The sequence below is a fragment of the Lytechinus pictus genome, chromosome 16 (genome assembly GCF_037042905.1).
Source record: "Lytechinus pictus isolate F3 Inbred chromosome 16, Lp3.0, whole genome shotgun sequence".
Taxonomy (NCBI): Eukaryota; Metazoa; Echinodermata; class Echinoidea; order Temnopleuroida; family Toxopneustidae; genus Lytechinus; species Lytechinus pictus.
In genome coordinates, this window is record NC_087260.1 from 24,523,991 (window position 1) to 24,542,773 (window position 18,783).

The window sequence follows — 18,783 nt, forward strand, 5'->3', positions numbered from 1 at the left end:
GTACTTTGTGTTTGATTATTTCTACAAGAATGAATTATTGGCAATAAACGACTATCTTCAAACATACACAGAGTACATGTATGAATTGATTTGTGGATGTTATGCACGTTTCTTTGTTTTAATATGAGGGAGAGAGAGAGAGTTTATTGAGAGGGCAGAAATGAGAGAAAGAGGCAGAGAGAAGGCGGTGGAAAGTAGATAGAGAAGGGGGGTGGGGAAAGAAAGACAGGGGAGAGAAGGAAACGTAGTTGCAAAAGAAATGCAAAGGGGTAGAGTGGGGTTAAACAAGGAAAAAAATACAAATGGGGTGAGAGAATGGAAAGAAAATGAGGTACATGTAAACTTACAGTAACCTTTGGACAGGGATCCTATTTCACCTACATGTATTACTCTTTCGGACCTGTTTTTGACAGATTTAATCCTACAGGCTTGATCGGCTTGTGTGTAATCTGAATGGCTGGACTTTACAAAGTAATGGATGTTCCTTTCCTCCATCTAACCTAGTAAACAAGACATTACAATTATCAACATTCACACACGTACCTGCAGATTGCATCATGGTTATACTTTTATTTCAGAACCCCAAGTACATTCAATAATACAAGTATTCAAAATAAGAAATATTTTACAGAAACAATGGACCTAATTCATAAAGAACTACAATAACACAGTTACTTTGGTATTTAATACCATGGTAACAGGGCTCTGCAGCCAATCAAAATTGAGGTTTCCATGGTATTTACCACAATGACAACATTATCATGATTGTACAGTATGTCTTCATGAAACAATAGGTGTCACATCATTTTCCAAACTAAGTAATCCTTTACAAGCTTTGAACTTTTCTGCTACTCAACTTCAATACTAGTAATATAATACATATCACATAATTATCTTCAAATATTATTTATTGTGGATTTTTTTTCATTTGAAATTCCGAAGTCTGAATGTATGGTTTTCCAGACGCCAGCCTCCCAATAAAGTTCAAAATTAATATAAAAAAAATTGCCAACTAAAAATGATATAATAATACTCCATTCCCAGCTGTTCAAGTCTGTTTACTTTACCCCTAATCTAGAAGGCACATAAACCCAGGATTTACATGGGTAAATTGCGAATTCATCTACTTCCAACTCGTCCACTCTGTCTAACAACTATTTGGTCCAATATCCATTTGGTCTAATCATCACTACGTCTCATCACCAGTTCATCTGCAGATTATTTCCATCCATGTAAGATTGAGCACCGGAATAAACCATATTTGAGTTCGCCTTTGAGAATTTGAGCCACACTCGATTTGAATCCAATCCAATTTGTAAATTCATTAATGGAATTCTCGAAAAGTGCAGCTTAATTGCGGTCAAAGGTCTGGTTTCCCATGCACATGCACTACACTGACTTTTCATGACGATAAGCGATAGTTTCTCCTTGCTGAACTCATAAAACTAATAATGCAGACTATTTCTACACTTTCTAAAGTTTTATTTTCAAGCTGCGTTATTCTGTCAGGACCATTTGAGGATGAATTCATAAAAGGCGTCCACTTCGACACTACTTCATATGTTATATAATCAGCCTTCCAAATGTAATACCATTACTACACTGTTACTAATACAATATCTAATCCATGAAACCTGTAACGCAGAAATAACCAGGCATTACAATCATAAAAATATACATTATTCTGATTTATCTAAGCGATTATTTCATATCACTGAATGATATTATCTAAAAGAGCACTCTGATATTGCATCTAAGCATCAACCAGTAATGCTCGAAGCAAAGGAGGGTTCAGGGATTCAAGAAAAGATGAAGCATAGAAAAAAATGAAATTCCTTAGGTATTACTTTAATACCAAAAAGTTTGCCAATGAGATTATGAAAAAATGAATTCTGAAAAATATACCTACAGGGGAAGGTGGGGGCACTTGGTACAAAGGTGGGTTAGCAATTTGGGGGTTTAGACTCATGAGGATAGGCGGTGGCCCTCTGCCCCTGGATATGTCGGCCTATAGATATCTCAAGGAGATCGTTGGAAGCATGTCCAATATTTATGATTTATGATTGTGATTATGCAACTCTTAAAAGGAAAATAAAACCTTCGGAATAAGATAGCTTGTGCAAAAACAGAAAAATCAAAGAAACAAATTGATCAATGAAAGTTTGAGGAAAATTTAATAAATAATAAGAAAGTTATGAGCATTTGAAGTTTAGATCATTACTGTAATGTAGATCCATCCATTGGCAATGCGACAAAGATGTGTGATGTCACATGCGAACAACTTTGCCATTAGGCCTACTTTTGTCTATGTTTCACTTAAACTGCCTCTTTTCTCACATCTATTAGTAGATCATGTATTCTTTTAATAGGAGGGCATGTAGTATAGATTTTCAAAGAATGCATTAGGGATAAATAGTTTGTATCACCATAAGAAAGAGCAAAAAGTTGTTCACATGTGACATCACACATCTTTGCCGCATTGACAATGGGAGGATCTCCATAGCATTAGTGATTGCAATATTTAAATGCTGATAACTTTCTCATTATTTGTCCGACTTTCTCAAATTTTCTATGATCTTATTCTTTGATTTTTCTGTTTCCACACAAGCCCACATATTCCAAAGTTTTTTATTGCCCTTTAAACATTTCTTTTTTTATTTTACATTTAAAAAATATTTTTCAACATAAAATTGATTACAGATATCTCATGGAGATTTTTTGAAGTATACCCCATATCCAGTAAAGTATTAATGATTTATTTCATGGAACTCTTATTAAACATTTATTTTTATTTCAAATTTTCAACATAAAATTGATATGAAAATAAGTCCATACTGTATCCAGGTGGGTGTTTAATAAACCTTTCATAAGTTAAGAGCGACTTTACGAATGACTGGTGAACCTTGCTAAAAACCTTTCTAAATAATCAACAATGAACATATAATGGTGAATATCATTTACCACAAGAAAGGATCACCAGTCGTTTTAAAGTCACTCTGAACTTATGAACAGCTTTATGAAACGACCCTGATTTTTACGCTTGATGATGATGAGAGACCAAATATACAAATCAATGCTACAATCAATCACAAAGCTACGTACTCAAGTTCCTGATACAGTACATATGCCAGCGGTGGTCTGTAATATACATACATATTTAAAAAATAGATCGGACTGGGTCCTGTTGCAGATATAGTTGCGTTTAAGTGCGAGTCAAGAAAATCAAGCGCAAATCCAAAATGCATGCTTTTGATTGGTTAAATTATCAAGTTGAGCATGATTTTAGAGTTGTGTTTGATTGCAACTGTTTGTGTAACAGGTCCCTGGTCTCACTCTGGCATGAAAATGTTTAACATTTGTTCCCAAGACATCTAATCATTTCATGAAAGCCCATTCGATGTTTTCCTTTGATTTAAAACTTATAGTTTCTTCACAACTCCTCATGAGGAACCCTTGTTTCATGAGGGGGGTCAACCAGTCGTCCCAGGAACAGGACTGCCTTGGTCCTACGATCTCTGATCAGGAACAGGAATGGATGATCAAACCTCAGCCTGTATCGCTTACCCAACGACCTTTTCATCATGGTGACTCCCGTAGCAGCCGCTGCTTCCGTGCCTTCTTCGTTCACCTCCACAAAAGCTTTGTGGATTACTTCAGAGATATGGAGAGACTGGTCCCCTGTGATGCCAGAGAAATCGGCTTTGCCACCTTCAAAAGGGTCAGTCATGCCCATCGATTGAAGAATGGAAGACAGACTGAAGGTGTCCTCTAGCTTAAATCTTGGAAACCAGTACATTGCTTGCTCTGGCTCAAGGTCACTGTCCCAGAAGTCTAGAGCCTCCATGGTCAATTGTTCCTCCACTCGTTCTAAGCCATCATCATCCCAAGGTAGGATGGCCAACATACTCAGGTCATTGCCATCATAGGGCATCTCCAAGACAAAACATCTCCTAGTCTTGTCATCTGTCATCATGGGCTCTCCTTCTTTCTGCATCATTCGAAGATGTGCAGTTTCTTGCTCCATCTTGAAAACTCCTGACTTGGTGCTTTCATTGTCGAAGGCCTGATCCCAGGTGCTCTTAAAGTAAATGGCATTTACCAGGACTAGCTCGGTGAGAGAGTTTAGAATCCCATCTGGTATGAGATTCTGGATCTTATTCTCTGTCTCCTTGGCCACCCAATCATTAATTCCTTTCCTCGCCTCTGGAGCTGCAAAATCTTTCACTGCTTCCAATGCAGAGTTGTAGAAATTGCTAGTATTGTCCAGGAACTCTTGAAGGAATTCAGCGCCAGCTTTTCCAAAGAGCTTGTTGGCAGATTTCAGTGTGTACTTGCTTGAAGATTCATAAAGAAGAGCATTGAGTTGCTTAAAAGAGGCATGGAGATGCTCTTCTTCTAGGAGATCAAAGCGAAGCACCTCCCTCATCTGCTTTGAGGATGTTCCTCTGGCTCCTAGATGGGTCATTCCTAGAGCGGTAGAGACACTAAGCGGAGAGAAGAAGAGATTTTGGTCTGGATGGGTTTCACTGAGAGCTTTGTACAGATTGACGGCAAATTCATTATTGGCCCTGGCAAGTTTCATGGTGTGTTCGCTTACTTCTGTTGAGTTAACCCGAGACCCCATCATCACAAGGCTAAGTAGTATGGCTGTGGCAATATGAAAGTACCGGTTGCCCATACCTGAAAAGAAAGACAAATGAATGAAAGAGTGTGTAAAGCTAAGTTATCACATGGGAACATCTCTATAGTTTTGAACTTTTTAAATTATGATGAAAATTTATTCATGATCCAAGCAATTATGTTACCGTTAAATAAAAAAAAATTATAAAGAAAAAAAAATAGAGGTAAAAATTTGTGACAATCTGCATTAAATTTGTAACAATTTGAAGTACTGAAGTAAATTTGAAGTATTTAGTGGTCTAATATGCGACTATGGATATGGAGGAAACAAATCATGATACCTTCTTCAACTCTCGTAAACAGACAGATAGAAATAAGCATGTTCAACAAGCATTAGTAAAGCACAAAATGAAGTCTGCAATACTACGGTATCTGACAGGTGGGCTAGCAGAGGGCGGAGTGCCCCGAATGACAGAATTTTAAAGTGTTTTTTTGTTGGGGGGGGGGGTCAGAAAAGATTTAACAGTCCTGTTCTTCTGTAAATGATGGAGACCTTTGACCTCTATTTTTTTAGTTGTCAGGAAATTTGAGCCCCCCCCTCCTGCCCCCTGATTATGTTGTACACCCCTGCTCTGCAATCAGCATATATGCAGATGAACAACATTCAAAGGTTAATAACCAGACAAGCTGTCATGCTCTCATTGATTAGTTGGATTATGGATGAGATAAAGATATGGTGAACAATGTGAATAAAACACAATGCACTGAACAAAAATAAATTTCACGACATTCTGATATAAACTTCTCAGTACAAAAAGCAGACAGAAATTATAAAAACTGAGTGAGAAAGAGGGTTCACATGTTACCATATTCTTAATAAAAAACTGTACACCATAACATGTTCAGGCACTTTTTTAAGTGAAAAATTATCTTTTACTTATTTACAACCAAAACTAAGAGAAACTCGTCCCTATTTTTTGGTTGTTTCGTTTTGTTGCTGATTGCGAGAGTTCAGACTTATAAAGCAAGTTGTCATCTCCACACCCCCAAATACCAGATACAGATAGGGGCGAGACTCCTACCTTTGGAACTCTCACCCCCCCCCCCCAAAGATCTTTCTCACGCCTGTATCACAGCTTACATGTGATCCCATGCCCAGTCACAGAAAATCTCATGCATAACAGGCCCCGTCTTACAAAGAGTTATGATTGATCCAATCAATCGTAACTCTATCATGGAATACCATCAGTGTCATAATTTTTTCTACAGGAAATGTGCAAAATGTCCTTGTAAACAAAGGCGAACACACCGAACTGTCAAGAAATCAATGAACTTTATGGATATACATTCATATCTAAAAAAAAATTGAGCAATCATGCATTGTATATGGGGACTTTGCTGGCTTTCCATAGTTGCGATTGATCAGATCAATCACAACTCTGTCTTTGAACTTGGCATCTCTGGGTTGACATCCAATACACATACACCTAATCTTAATTCTGTTTAATTAAAGAAATCATAATTACCTTTGATAATACAAGCCAATACTGGCTGCATCTTCAGAGAAATTGAGTAGCAGTAGCAGACATAAAACAATCAATGATGAAGGTAAATTAAATACTCAACATGAATCATTTCATGTCAATGTTCAAGGCTAAAATAAAAGGCAATCTCGATGGACTGGACTAGATCTTTATATCAACACAACACACTGCAATGCCTCCCCACACAAACACGACCCAGCCCACCTAAACTGCTCTATTATATTCATATTTCAGTCACATTTGTACACGTGTAGCACCCTCAGAGATGAAGGCTGGTCCAACCCCTTTCATTCTACACGCAGCAACAGTCAAAGGTTGGGCGGTGTATTGTTCATGATTAGTCTACTGTGTCCGTGTCATTCTATGATACGTGTTCACTGCCACGCTGTTCAGGAAGAAACAATTCTATTGAAGAATCGGAGGAGTCCAACAAATCGAATACTTTATACGGCACACCTTCCATTGAGTCGGGGATCAACATGCAACACCAGTGACAGTGTCTTTTCGTTTCCTTCCTTCCTTGACCCAGGTCCACTTTGCCTTGTCAACATCTGCGTTGATATTTTCACGACAGGAACGAGCCCAGCGCTATTTTGGTTCTTTAGTTTATTTCATGTTTATTTATGATAATTTGTGGGTAAAAACTCACCTTTTAAAAGAATCATATGTCTACGAAATAACCGTTTGTTCATCTTTTGAATAGACGACCAGTCATCGACAACTGTACGAAGACGAAGTTTATGCGATGCAAAACAAGCTCAGCTCAGCATCCGTCGAGGGTCGAGGGTTTCATACAGATGGCATCCGCGCGGCGGATGCAACTAGGGAAAGTCCCTTCCGATGTATTTCACTTTCATCATGAGCCAATCAGCGATCAGTATTCCTTCCCCACCCCCTTTGATAGGGGTTTTCTCGGGATCTCTCATCACAGCATCATTTCCGAGCAAAATATCATGACAAGAAGAAAAAATGGAAAGGAAGAAAAAGAGAAGACGTAAAAGATCAGAATGAGGACATGATTATAAGCAAACTGTAAAGGATCTAAGTGAGCATCTGTTTAAAAAGAGTTTCTCGAAACATTGAAAATACTACTTGTTGACGCATTCGATTATCAACCGGGTTCTTGACATTTGGAAATTGGAATAGGAATGGATGAAGTTTTCCAAAGTTCCAAAATGATTCCACAATCGCCGGGGCGATTTGAAATAGTTGTCTGAACATACCAGCTAGCTGATCTTTTTTTCAAAACTTTATTCGAGCTTCATTCTGAACCGGATGAATTGTTGGTTTTTACTTGACCTAACAATTGAATATTCTTACGTCAAGTTTCGCCAAAGCAATCTTATTACTATCGCATTCATCCTTCTTTCCTTTTAATTTCCTAGCTGTTTCATTGTTCTCAACAGTGGCGTACCCCGGGGGCGTACCTGGCATATTTCGTCAGGGGGGGGGGGGGGGCCGGGCAAGCAACAAGGATGAGCAAGGTGGGGGGGGGGGGGTAGTAGGCATGGATGTATAGGCACAATTTTTTCAAGGGGGCTGATAATTAATGCCCAAATATCAACTTCACAGTTTTTAATTTTCGAGCGAACATTTTTTTTCAATAATCATTTAGCCTTTTTACATGATGTGAAACGTGCAGAAATTATACATTCAGTCATAAAATTACCAATACATGAGGATATTTGGGCACCTCACAGTCCTCGTTGCCCTGCATTTTGCAGCCCCCCCCCATACACGTTTGGATGTGTAGGTCTGGAAGTGGCACTGAAGGTGGGAAAAGTTACCCAGGGGGTGCCCAATAAAACAGTTGGGATCTTGCTACTACTGATATTTGCTATCGGGCGATTGCCCTTTATTGTCGAAATTAATTCTTTTTTGGTATATCATTCCAGAAATGAAATGTATTGGATCGTGATCGATATATTTATAATCAAGTGGTAAATGCAATGTTTATATTAATATACTTCTTTTATTCCTCTTTGAAAGTGTTTACATTATGTTCCCAATTCTGCTCATTTGGAGACGTTATAAAAGAGGTATTTGACATTGAAATCAGTTGTATTCATGTATTGATTTTGCATTATTTCCATATACACAGTTAAAAAAATGCATCCATTCACTCATAAAAAATAAATATGAACGTGAAAATATATGCGACAGTAACATGATATATCACTAGATATGGGGAAAATCACTCACTGGCAGGAATGTCAGAAGGTTGAGGGAATTGAAAGTGGAGAAGATAGATAGGCGGACGAAGGGATTGGATACATAGCATAGAAAGGGGGATGGTAATAACCAGAGGAATGTCACTAAGCAGGGGTATAGCTAGGCCTTTTCCAGTGGTGGGGGGGGGGGGGATGGAGGACCTTGATTACCGACAGATATTAGTACCGATTACCGACATCCGACGACCAATACTCATCTATATCCAACCCAGGGGCAGATCCATGATTTTCAAGGGGGACATTTTTGTTTACAAGAAATTTGACAAGCCCCACCCCCAAAAAAGTCTTCACTTTCACTGGCACGTGCCTAACAATTTACAATAAAATAAAATGAAATTGATAATTGCGAGCGCGAAGCAAGAGCTGAATAATTTCTGAAAATTTAGAACTAAAACGATACATTTTGTGCACTTAATTCTGAATAGGATGGGTATCTTCCTTAACAAATTATGCGAGCGCGAAGCGCGAGCTAAAAATCTTGATATTGCTAAGTGGACACTAGACATTCTAAGAAGTTTTACAGGATGGGTATCTAAACAGTCGTGCGGGCGCGAAGCGCGAGCTAAAACTTTTGATATTCCGACTTAAGAACTGGATATTCTAAGCACTTTTAGTAATCATGAACAAATTGGTTTTTAACTGAATAATTAATTGATGCGAGCACGAAGAGCGAGCTGAAAATTTGAGATATTCCCCCCTAAAAAGTAGACATTCTAAGCACTTTTTTTCTAACTATGAACAAGATGGTAGTTAAAAACAATTAATTGGTGTGATCGCGATCGCGAAGTGCGAGCTGATTTTTTTTTGATATTTCGACCTGAAAAATTTACATTCTAAGCACTTCATTTATTTATGAACAGGATGGAATTTTATGCGAGTGCGACGCTCGAGCTGAATTTTTTTATATTCCAATCTAAAAACTTGATATGCAATTTCTGTAACCGTGAACAAATTGGTTTCTAATGATATATTTTTGATTTTTATATTCCGACCTGAAAACCGGACATTTTAAGCACTTCATTTAACTATGAGCAGGATGGATATACCTAAACAGTTATATGTGAGCACGAAGCGAGAGCTAAAATTTTGATATTCAGGCCTAAGAACTGGATATTATAAGCACTTTTTGTAATCGTGAACAAAATGGTTTCTAATTAATCAATTTGCGAGCTGAAAATTTTTGATATAATTAGCGCGAGCGAAATTTTTATCGTTATAATTATATTACCTAAAAGTTCATGTTCTCTACATTTTTCCTGTCCCTGGTCAGCCCAGTCCGTCCTCATTATCGGCATGATCGGTACAGAGAGCTCTAAAAGTAGCATTGCGTAAAAATCACATTTACCGCTAAAAGTGTACAGTTTAATTGACATTTACCGACAAAGATGGTGGAACTAAAAAACCGAATCAGTTGGAACAGCCCCGTGTGCCCTACAGTTTATCATTTTTTCCGACAGTCCGCAGTCCAGTTTTTGTTTTCCCTTTCTCTTAAACTCATTCTTCTTTTTCCCCTTCTTTCTCTCTTTCTTTTTTCCTCTTTTCTTTTTTCTTTCCCTTTTTTCGCTTCCTTTTTTTTTTGCTTGTGACTCGTCAGGGGGGCAGTCTGCCCCCCTGCCCCCCCCTTAGGTACGCTAGTGGTTCTCAACGAAAAATCTTCCCTATCGAATCTACAAAATTCATTTAGATTGTACGAAAGATTGGCATTCAGTTTTTTTGATACCTCTGTTTTTGTTTTGTTTTGTAGTTAGTTACATTTTGTAGGGGTTTTCCATGATGATGTAATTTTCGGGTCATCATCCTTGAAACTTTCTACGATCTTACATACTTTCGCACGACTTGACCATTTCTTTGATTAGTTTTTGGATAATCTTTACCTCAACCCGATTACCGGAGCCTAGTGCATCATTCTTAAAGTTCATATAGTCTCTCGGTTCTTGTTTTGTTCAGATATATTTTCGCTGACTTGCAGGGATTCGCGTCAACATTGAAGCGTATATAATCAGTGGCGACGTCTATGGTTCATGAAGCGTATCCGATTCAATCCAGTAGGGCATTCCAATTCGTGCTGCAGTCAAGACAAGATTGGAGGTTCTCCATCACGTGATCAGAGCAGACATGGCGTTTCCTAGTGGCAACTGACGCCATTTTTCAATTGCTGCTTGTATACTGATAAGAGTTGGAGGTTGATATGAAAAGGAAAAAGTTGCAAGGCAGTCTGCTGTATTGCAGGGGATCATTGACTTGCTTTACTCGCACTTTAAGAGAGCTTTAATGTATTCTGCAAATTTAGACCATATGACGACATGAATGGAGTACTTCATTATTCAATACATTATTGATATATGCATATAAGGCCTTCATATTATATTCTTTTTTCTTTGTGGTCGATTTTTTTTGTCAATTTTTATTTATATATTTTTTCATACATTACTATTATCATTATTTTTAATACATCTTTTTTTGGGGAAGGGCCCCCATCTGCACGCCACTGGCTTGATCCCCGAAGGCCCCCGTAGAACCGCGCCTGAGGACATCATTACTATCTCGAGCAATATTAGACTATTTCCCATTCCAAAATTTCTTACAAGCTCCCCTCCCCTAAAAAGATGATGATGAAGAAAAAATAAGATTACATAAAAAAAGATATTACCATTATGTAAGTAAAGTATGCATAGTGTTGCCAAAAATATAGGCCTACAAAATGTCAGCCATTCGGACTTGAAAATCTTTTTTCTTTTTTTTTCTTTTTCGTATATTCTCGCAGAGGCAATATGGATCCATTTATATAGTTGCAGTGGTCAGCCTCATTTATTGACGATAATCATTTTATTACTAACATGACAAAACTAACTCCCTCCAAACTGTTTAGGTTTACCGAAAATTCAAGTCCTTTTTGGTCAGACAATAGTTGTTATTTTAGGCAGCCTCTGTAAGAGAGAGAGGGGAGAAGAGAGAGTGGGAGTGGAGAGGGAAAGAGGGAGAGGGAGGGGGGGGGGGGGGGCGGGGAGAGGGGGTAGTATAACTTCTCACAATATCTCACGTCTAAAAGATAGAGTACCGAAGTGATGACGTCACAAAAACCTTTTTTGGGGGGGGCATTTCAGCCTTTCTGATAAATTTGGTAGAGCATGATGAAAAACCCTCACGATCCAAATTTGATGGGAATCGGTCCATGGAGCCCCAGAATATGACCTCATGAATACATTATTATTGGCCTGGTTATAAATGTTAGGAACAAAAAAAAATGTTAGGAACCAGGCCAATAACTTCAATGGGGCTAGTTATGTATTCATGAGGTCATATCTTGGGGGCCCCATTGACCGATTCCCACCAAATTTGGTTTGTAGGTTTTTTTTCATCATGTTCTAACAAAATATGGTATCAAAAACGCTAACAAGCAAAATGGAATATTGATGACGTCACACTTCGGTACTCTGATAGACAGTACTGCTGTGGATTGCTCGTTGGGTAAATAATTCTTGATTAGAAATTGCATAATTAACAGATTTGCATGTCATTTTTATGCATCATCATTATTCCCACTTTCAATTTTATCATCTAATTAAATATTAACGCAACGGAGCCTCAAGAGGGCGGAATATCATAAAAAACATATACCTAATCGTTAAAGTGGATTACCTTTTCGTTTTTGTGTAAAGGACTCTATGAGATGAGTTGCAAAAATTCGTTACTCGTTAGAATTAGAATACACCGCCTTCAAATATCTTGATGAGTCTCCACGATTAGGGGCAAGAGCGATATTTTGTTTATAACGGGAATGGGGGGGGGGTATCATTCTGATAGGATGCATTAAGAAAATTATTATCAATTTTATTATCCAGCTTAGTTATTTTCCCTAATCGTTGTGGACGTTCGAGTTTGTATTCTTGGAGGTAGAATTCTGCAAACACGCAGATATACGGTATGCATCTTTTTTTTTTCTAGAAATCTGTCAAAATTATTTACATGAATGTGTTTTTTTATGGGATCTGTGAAAACTAATTTAAAACCTTTACAGAGTAAATCGGTAGCATTCAAATCAGATATCTTTTCACAAGCGATCTAAGCCTATTGGATATAGATTTAAAAGACCACGGAAAGGTCAAAGATAAAAAGTCATCTACTTTCTAAACTATGATAATCAGTGATCTCGAAAGCAGAGACGAACAATCAATTAAGAAAAACATGTTGATGATGATGACGAAGACGATGATTGTACTCATTTCATCACAAATCATAATTACAAATATACATGTTAGAATTCAAATCAATTAAAAATGTAATCTAGAAAATCTATCATTGTTTTATTTGCAACGATATGAATTTCCTTCTTTTTTTCCCCTTATTTTCTTTATCGTCTTTTCTCTCATTCATCTCTCTCTCTTCTTTAATATACTTTCTATTGCAAATTTGCTAATTTAACAAGCTTTATGAAACGGGGCCCACAGATGCGACAGCCCCTTCGATCGTTCCATAAACAGGTGAATTTTGTATATTGTAGGTGGAATGGAATAAACTTTCTTGTCAAAGTGGACTTAATCTTGAATTGCTATTGGCATTAAAGCATATCGAGCAAAATTCACGTGTAAGGAAATATGACGTTAACGAGATCGCAGTACTATCGATGAATTATTCATACGTTTCGGCAATATTGATAGCCGTCGGCAACAAATACCTTCAAATTAAGTAATTGGCACGAACCTTCACCCATCACAAGACGGCACAGACTTGATAAAGAGACATACATGAGTGTAGTGAGTAAAGGGTTAATGCATGTAATATTATTTGAGACTGAAGCATATCAAAGGGGTAGAGAAGTTTCCAGAAGGGGAAAATCTTTGATTAGAAATATTACTTTGATTAGAAATATTATTCTAAAAACGTTTTATCTCAATTTGAGTTAATTTCAAAATGAATGTGATGTTGTTCCTTCGTTTAGATTTTTGATTAATTGCATTTCCCTTTATCTTCACCGCTCATCTACTTTATTTGACTGAAAGAAAAGCAAACCTTTATAAATTAAACTTCTTATTAGGGTGACAATAAACATCTTTTGACTGCTCTCCACTCCCCCATATCTCTCTGTCCATCTCCTCTGTCTGTCCTTTCTCCGTCTCTCCTCCTCTCTGTCCCTCCCTCTATTCCCCTCTCCTCCTCTCTGTCCTTCCCTCTCTTCCCCTCTCCCACTCCTCTCTCCCTCTCTCCCTCCCTCCCTCTCTCTCTTCCCCTCTCCTCACTCCTCTCTCTCTCCCCCCACCCCTCTCTCCCCCTCTCTCCAATGGTGCCTTTGTTGTTTGCATGCTTCCTGTCGTATAGTGATTGACTTGTCTACTCACCCCCCCTCTCCCCCTCTCCTTCTCTGTGTGTCTCTGCCTGTCTCCCCCCTCTCCACCCTCCTCTCCGCTCTATCACCCCACCCCCTCTCTCTCTCCAATGGTGCCTTTGTTGTTTGCATGCTATGTTTAACTTGTCTGTTCATTCACAAACTATCCTTCTTTGCCACTTGACCCATTCGTGTAATCACGCGCATCTTCGCGGCGCCTCCTATATAGCAATCGTGCAACCTTATATGAACTGTAAATCCCTTTTTAATATCTTTATCTTACGTACATGGGAGCGTAGGTGAACGGGGGGGGGGGGGGGGGGGGGGGGGTGGGTGTTGAGATCGTACTGTATCCAATTTTTATGCCAGATGAAACAATATTTTAAAATGCAAGCCCTTATTTCGAATAGAATAATAGACTCTTCTCTGAATTAAGGGGTGGGCTTTTTAACGGAAAGTTGGGTTTCGCGATTTTTTTTCGAACCGCCGCGATTAGGCGATGGTTTCACTTTGGAGTAAGGCAGTTTGTTACTAGACAAAGTATTCTTCAAATCAAAATCATGCAGTGTTAGATCAATGCTCTCTCGTTAGTGTAATCGTGTTTATTATATTGTGTTATAAAATGACGTCATATGTCCACTGTTTCAAAAGGAATGCTTGTAGGACCTACCCCAAATTGTGAACTGAAATAATCGGATTTTGTTCAGTGAAAACACAATGACGAGAACAAGAAATTCCAAAGCCTTTTCACAATAACCTCAACGATTTGGTTTCAACTCAGATATGATTGTGAAAAGTCACTTACTGTGGAAACATGCTTTGTTTAGATGCAACCTCTCTCCTACTCCTTGATGCAACCAACTCTGTGAGGTATTGAACTAGAAAAAAGGACAAAACACCGATAGCATAGTACAAATAATTGGTATACGGATTGTTTCCAGTGTTTCAGAGAACCATGTGTTTCATCAAGTTAGCTTTTAAGCAAGTCATGTTTAAAGGGGGCATTTATTTTATATTTTACAGGTTCTAAAAAAACCCCAAAACAACACCAACAAATCACTCACATTTTCCTATTCTATTCATTTTATACATAGGTTGTGGTGTGTGTTAATGTCATCTTGTGTTATGTCATTGTGATCAACTTGCAATCCAATCCAATTTATAATTTGCGATTGCTATTGAAATCTTGAGTTTGATGGATTGCAATTTCTTATTATCATTAAAAATTTCCAAGCATCGCATGAGACACACATCACATAACTGCATTGATCAGTAACATGTTTTTAGAATCTACATGGCAATGTTGAGAGGAAAGGGGAAGGATGACTGAATGAGGGCGTGAACAGGTTGAATTCATTAGAATTCATCTCGTAGGACGCCCTCTCTTGATTGAATTCGACTGCCCTCTGCTCTATAAGTATTTTATGCCCTAACGAGTTTCTTTCAAGCACCAGCAGTTTTCCGAGCAGTTTCACAGAGTGAAACAAACTAGGATAATTCCGAGCAGCTGATTTCTCGCTGATCCGCTGTGTTGGTAAACTGTGTTTTCATTTTTTGGAGGCAGTGATTTGGATGGGATTTTTTTCTCCAAAAGTACGAGTTTTAGTGTTAGAATCATGTTTGACTTCGTTCGTTTCGTATTGATTGATTTTCTTCTTGGAGTCTTGCTGTTTGGAGTCAGGATACATGGGCAAATGAATGTTTCCGTAACAAGTGAGTCTCTAAGTATATTTCTTGATCAATAATAATAATACATAATGATCGTAATTACCATGTACTATACCATAGGCAGATCCAGGGGGGGGGGGGCTGAGGGGCCCGCCCCCCCCCTATTGGCGGAGCAAAAAAAAAAGAAAAAAAGGGGAAAGAAAGAAAAATAAGTTCTTCATGGCTAAGTGGCAGTGCTTAGCAGGTACCTTTTCGATAAGTTCAAAACGCATGTGACAATTTTCTGCTCGCGCCTTGCGCTCGCATTATTAATGTAAGGAAGATCCCCAATTAATCATCCTTTTCATGATTTACAAAACATAAATAGAGTGTCTCGTTCAGTATAGGTCTAAATCTCGAAATTTTCTGCTCGCGCTTCGCGCTCGCATCAATTGTCTAGTTATATACCTATTAATTCATGTTTAAGTTACAAAAAGTGCTTAGAATTTCCATTCTTTGAAAAAAAATTCAAAAAGTTTCAGCTCGCGCTTCGCGCTCGCACTACTTGATTTTTAAAAGATGTAACTTCTTCATGGCTAACTCTATGCAGTCTTTAACAAATACCTTTTCCATCAGTTCATTTCTGCTCGCGCTTCGGGTTCGTAGTAATTTTTTTAGTTGCATACACATCTTTTTTCAGGATAACAAACATTGCCCAGAATGTTAAAATTTTAGGAAAAAAATACATAAGGTTTCCAAAAAATTTAGCTCGCGCTTCGCGCTCGCATTATATAAATAAGGATTATGATATCATATATTTATGTTGATTAAATAAGAATAAAGCTAAAAAGTGACTATTAGGACTACCCCTTCAAAGAAACCAAAAATCATCTTCGAGCGGCCGATCGGGGAAAATATGGTTGAAAAAAAAATTCGGCCCCCCCCCCCTTATTGACGAAGGCTGGATCCGCCCCTGCTATACGGTATTAGGCCGGTCAAACATACTATTCAATCATGTAATCAGTATACATGGGCCTACTGAAGTTATTTCACTTCATATCTTTTGGGTAAATGCACTATGTATTTCACTATTATTAACACCGGCATTAATGAGTGCCTATTTTAAAACAAGGCAGTTTGAAATATGATATGATATGGATGTTTTCTGATTGTTTCTTACGCAAATTATGCTTTATATATTGATGATAAACCTTTTTACAAACATATTTGATTTTATGTGTATATATTTTAATTAAAGTTATTCTTGACGTCAGGAAATGTTTGGACTTGCTTATCATGCAGTTTCTGTTTCTGTCTTTCTCTGTTGAATTAAGGAACTTCGATATGAAATCAGCAAAGCATTCCGCTACATCAACACTAAGCTTGTAAATCAGTATATAGCATAAGAAACATTTTACGTCTTATTTAATCAGTCATAAATCATAGTTGCTGACCTTAAAGATGACAGAACTTACTCTCGGATCTTTTTGGTCAAAATGGTGATAATGACCGACCAGGGATTCGAACCACAACCTTACAATCAATTGAGTCCAATGCTCTATTACTTTACCACACGACCGTTTATTAGACAGACCAACATTTTCCAAATTATATTATACTATATCATTATGTAGCAATAAATAATAGTTTGCCAACTTACCTAAATTGAAATTATGGTACTATGTAATTCGAATAGGAAAGAAACATCCATTACTTTGAATCACTCAGAGTTAAATATCTAGATCCATTCAGATTAATATTATTGCATCCACTTCGCAGCCGCTTTTTGGGACGTTCATAATCTATTTAAAATGCCCGTCAAATCATACTGGACAGAGTAGATATCATTGTCGAAAGCTGGTGACCAGGTCAGCACATCGTCTTAAAATTCGGACCGGACCAAAAATTGCAAATATGTCGTTTGTCTAGAGTCCCGGAGGACACTGCTGTTTTGATTCACCGATTTTCGATAAAGGCTGCTTCGTTATGAAGGGGTTTTGACAAAAGATTCTCTGTGTTATAGAAAGCGTCTGCAAAGTGATTGGTAACTAATGCCCTAATGATGATGTACGTGCGTGATAGTAAGAACACCACATAATAATACAGTGAATCTAACTTGCCAGTATCACTTATACCTAGGTCACATTTGCTCTACGGCGGTCGTACGGCGAGTTGAAAACGGCCGTTTTATTCATTTTAATTCAAACCACCTATATTTAGCTGGTACAAAAAATGTTAAAACGGCTGTTTTCGACTAGCCGTACGGCCGCCGTAGAACAAATGTGACCGAGGTATTATGATTGAGTGGTTACTCTATTAGCATGTGGATAATAATAAACGGGTAAATAGGTGTACTCTATATTAAGACTATAAAAATGTCAAAATCCCCATGTTAAAGGAGACTCACGAATGGAGTCAGTAGAGCGTGACAAAAAAGGAGAAAGATTGAGATTGACTACCTTTTCCACAGTTTTCATTTACAAAATGGAGATCAAATTGGGTCCCGAGAAATTTGAAAGGCAAAAAATGAAAAGAAAAAGGGTTTTCCCTACAAAATGAAGGTTAAATAGGTCCAGAGAAATTTGTAAAGCAAAAAAAAAAAAAAAATGGGGGGGGGGGCCTACCGAGATTGTTGATGTCGTCAATGCAGAGTTGCGAAATGTTTTAGAATGGATAAGAACAAATAAACTGTCATTAAACCTTTTGAAGACGAATTACATATTATTTAGTAACTCCTTAGCTTCATTACCGACTCAAATTATGTTTGACAATACCCCAATTAAGCAGGTTTCTCATACAAAATTCTTAGGTGTTTTGGTTGATAGCAAGCTCTCCTGGAAATTACATATCGAAAATATTTGCAAAACAATCTCTCGAAATATTGGTATCATTAACAGACTAAAATCACATCTTCCACAACGATCTTTGCTTACTCTTTATTATTCTCTTGTTTTACCCTACCTAAATTATGGACTTTTGCTTTGGGGAAACACTCATCAAACTCTGTTAGAAAAAATTATATTGTTACAAAAAAAAGTAATTCGTATAATCTGCAATGCTCCGTTTCGTGCCCACTCAGATCCACTTTTCCTTGAACATAATATTCTCAAAGTAAACGATCTCTACTTGTTTCATCTTGGAGAATTTATGTATAAATTCAATTCTGGTACCCTTCCCTTAGTTTTTCATGATATGTTTATAAAGAATCAAACTATTCATAAATATCCCACTAGACAGTCTGAAGAATTTCATTTACCTTTACTAAAAACACTTTCAGCACAAAATACATTCATTTTTGAAGGTCCTAAATTTTGGAATACTTTGCGCATAGATTTGAAAAACTCCCCTTCACTCGCAGTCTTCAAAAGAAAACTTAAGACATTTTTATTGGCTACGTACAAAACCTAGCTCTCCCTGT

General features: G+C 37.6%; 1 protein-coding gene across 4 annotated transcripts; it reads right to left on the reverse strand.

Annotated features, from left to right (window-relative positions):
* Positions 1-546: 546 nt before the first annotated feature.
* LOC129279322 (leukocyte elastase inhibitor-like) lies at positions 547-7,013 on the reverse strand. 4 transcript variants are annotated; one of them, XR_010296119.1, is made up of 3 exons: positions 6,814-6,972; positions 2,514-4,680; positions 547-2,266 (listed from the first exon to the last, which is right to left on the reverse strand). XR_010296119.1 is itself a non-coding variant. In XM_064111450.1 (2 exons), the coding sequence occupies exons 1-2, from the start codon at positions 6,854-6,856 to the stop codon at positions 3,431-3,433; spliced, it is 1,293 nt and encodes a 430-aa protein (XP_063967520.1). In that variant the 5' UTR covers positions 6,857-7,013; the 3' UTR covers positions 547-3,430. The 4 variants fall into 4 exon arrangements, 2 of the variants coding, with proteins under 2 accessions (XP_063967520.1, XP_054771386.2); XR_010296120.1 differs by lacking the exon at positions 6,814-6,972 and adding an exon at positions 6,147-6,791; XM_064111450.1 differs by having other exon boundaries at positions 547-4,680; positions 6,814-7,013.
* Between the last annotated feature and the right edge of the window lie 11,770 nt (positions 7,014-18,783).

Excerpts from the sequence above, each read along its gene's own strand:
- LOC129279322 (XM_064111450.1), bottom strand. The coding sequence starts at position 6,856 with ATGAACAAACGGTTATTTCGTAGACATATGATTCTTTTAAAAG. Across the intron at positions 4,681-6,813 it reads ACATATGATTCTTTTAAAAG|GTATGGGCAACCGGTACTTT; the intron begins GTGAGTTTTTAC and ends CTTTCTTTTCAG.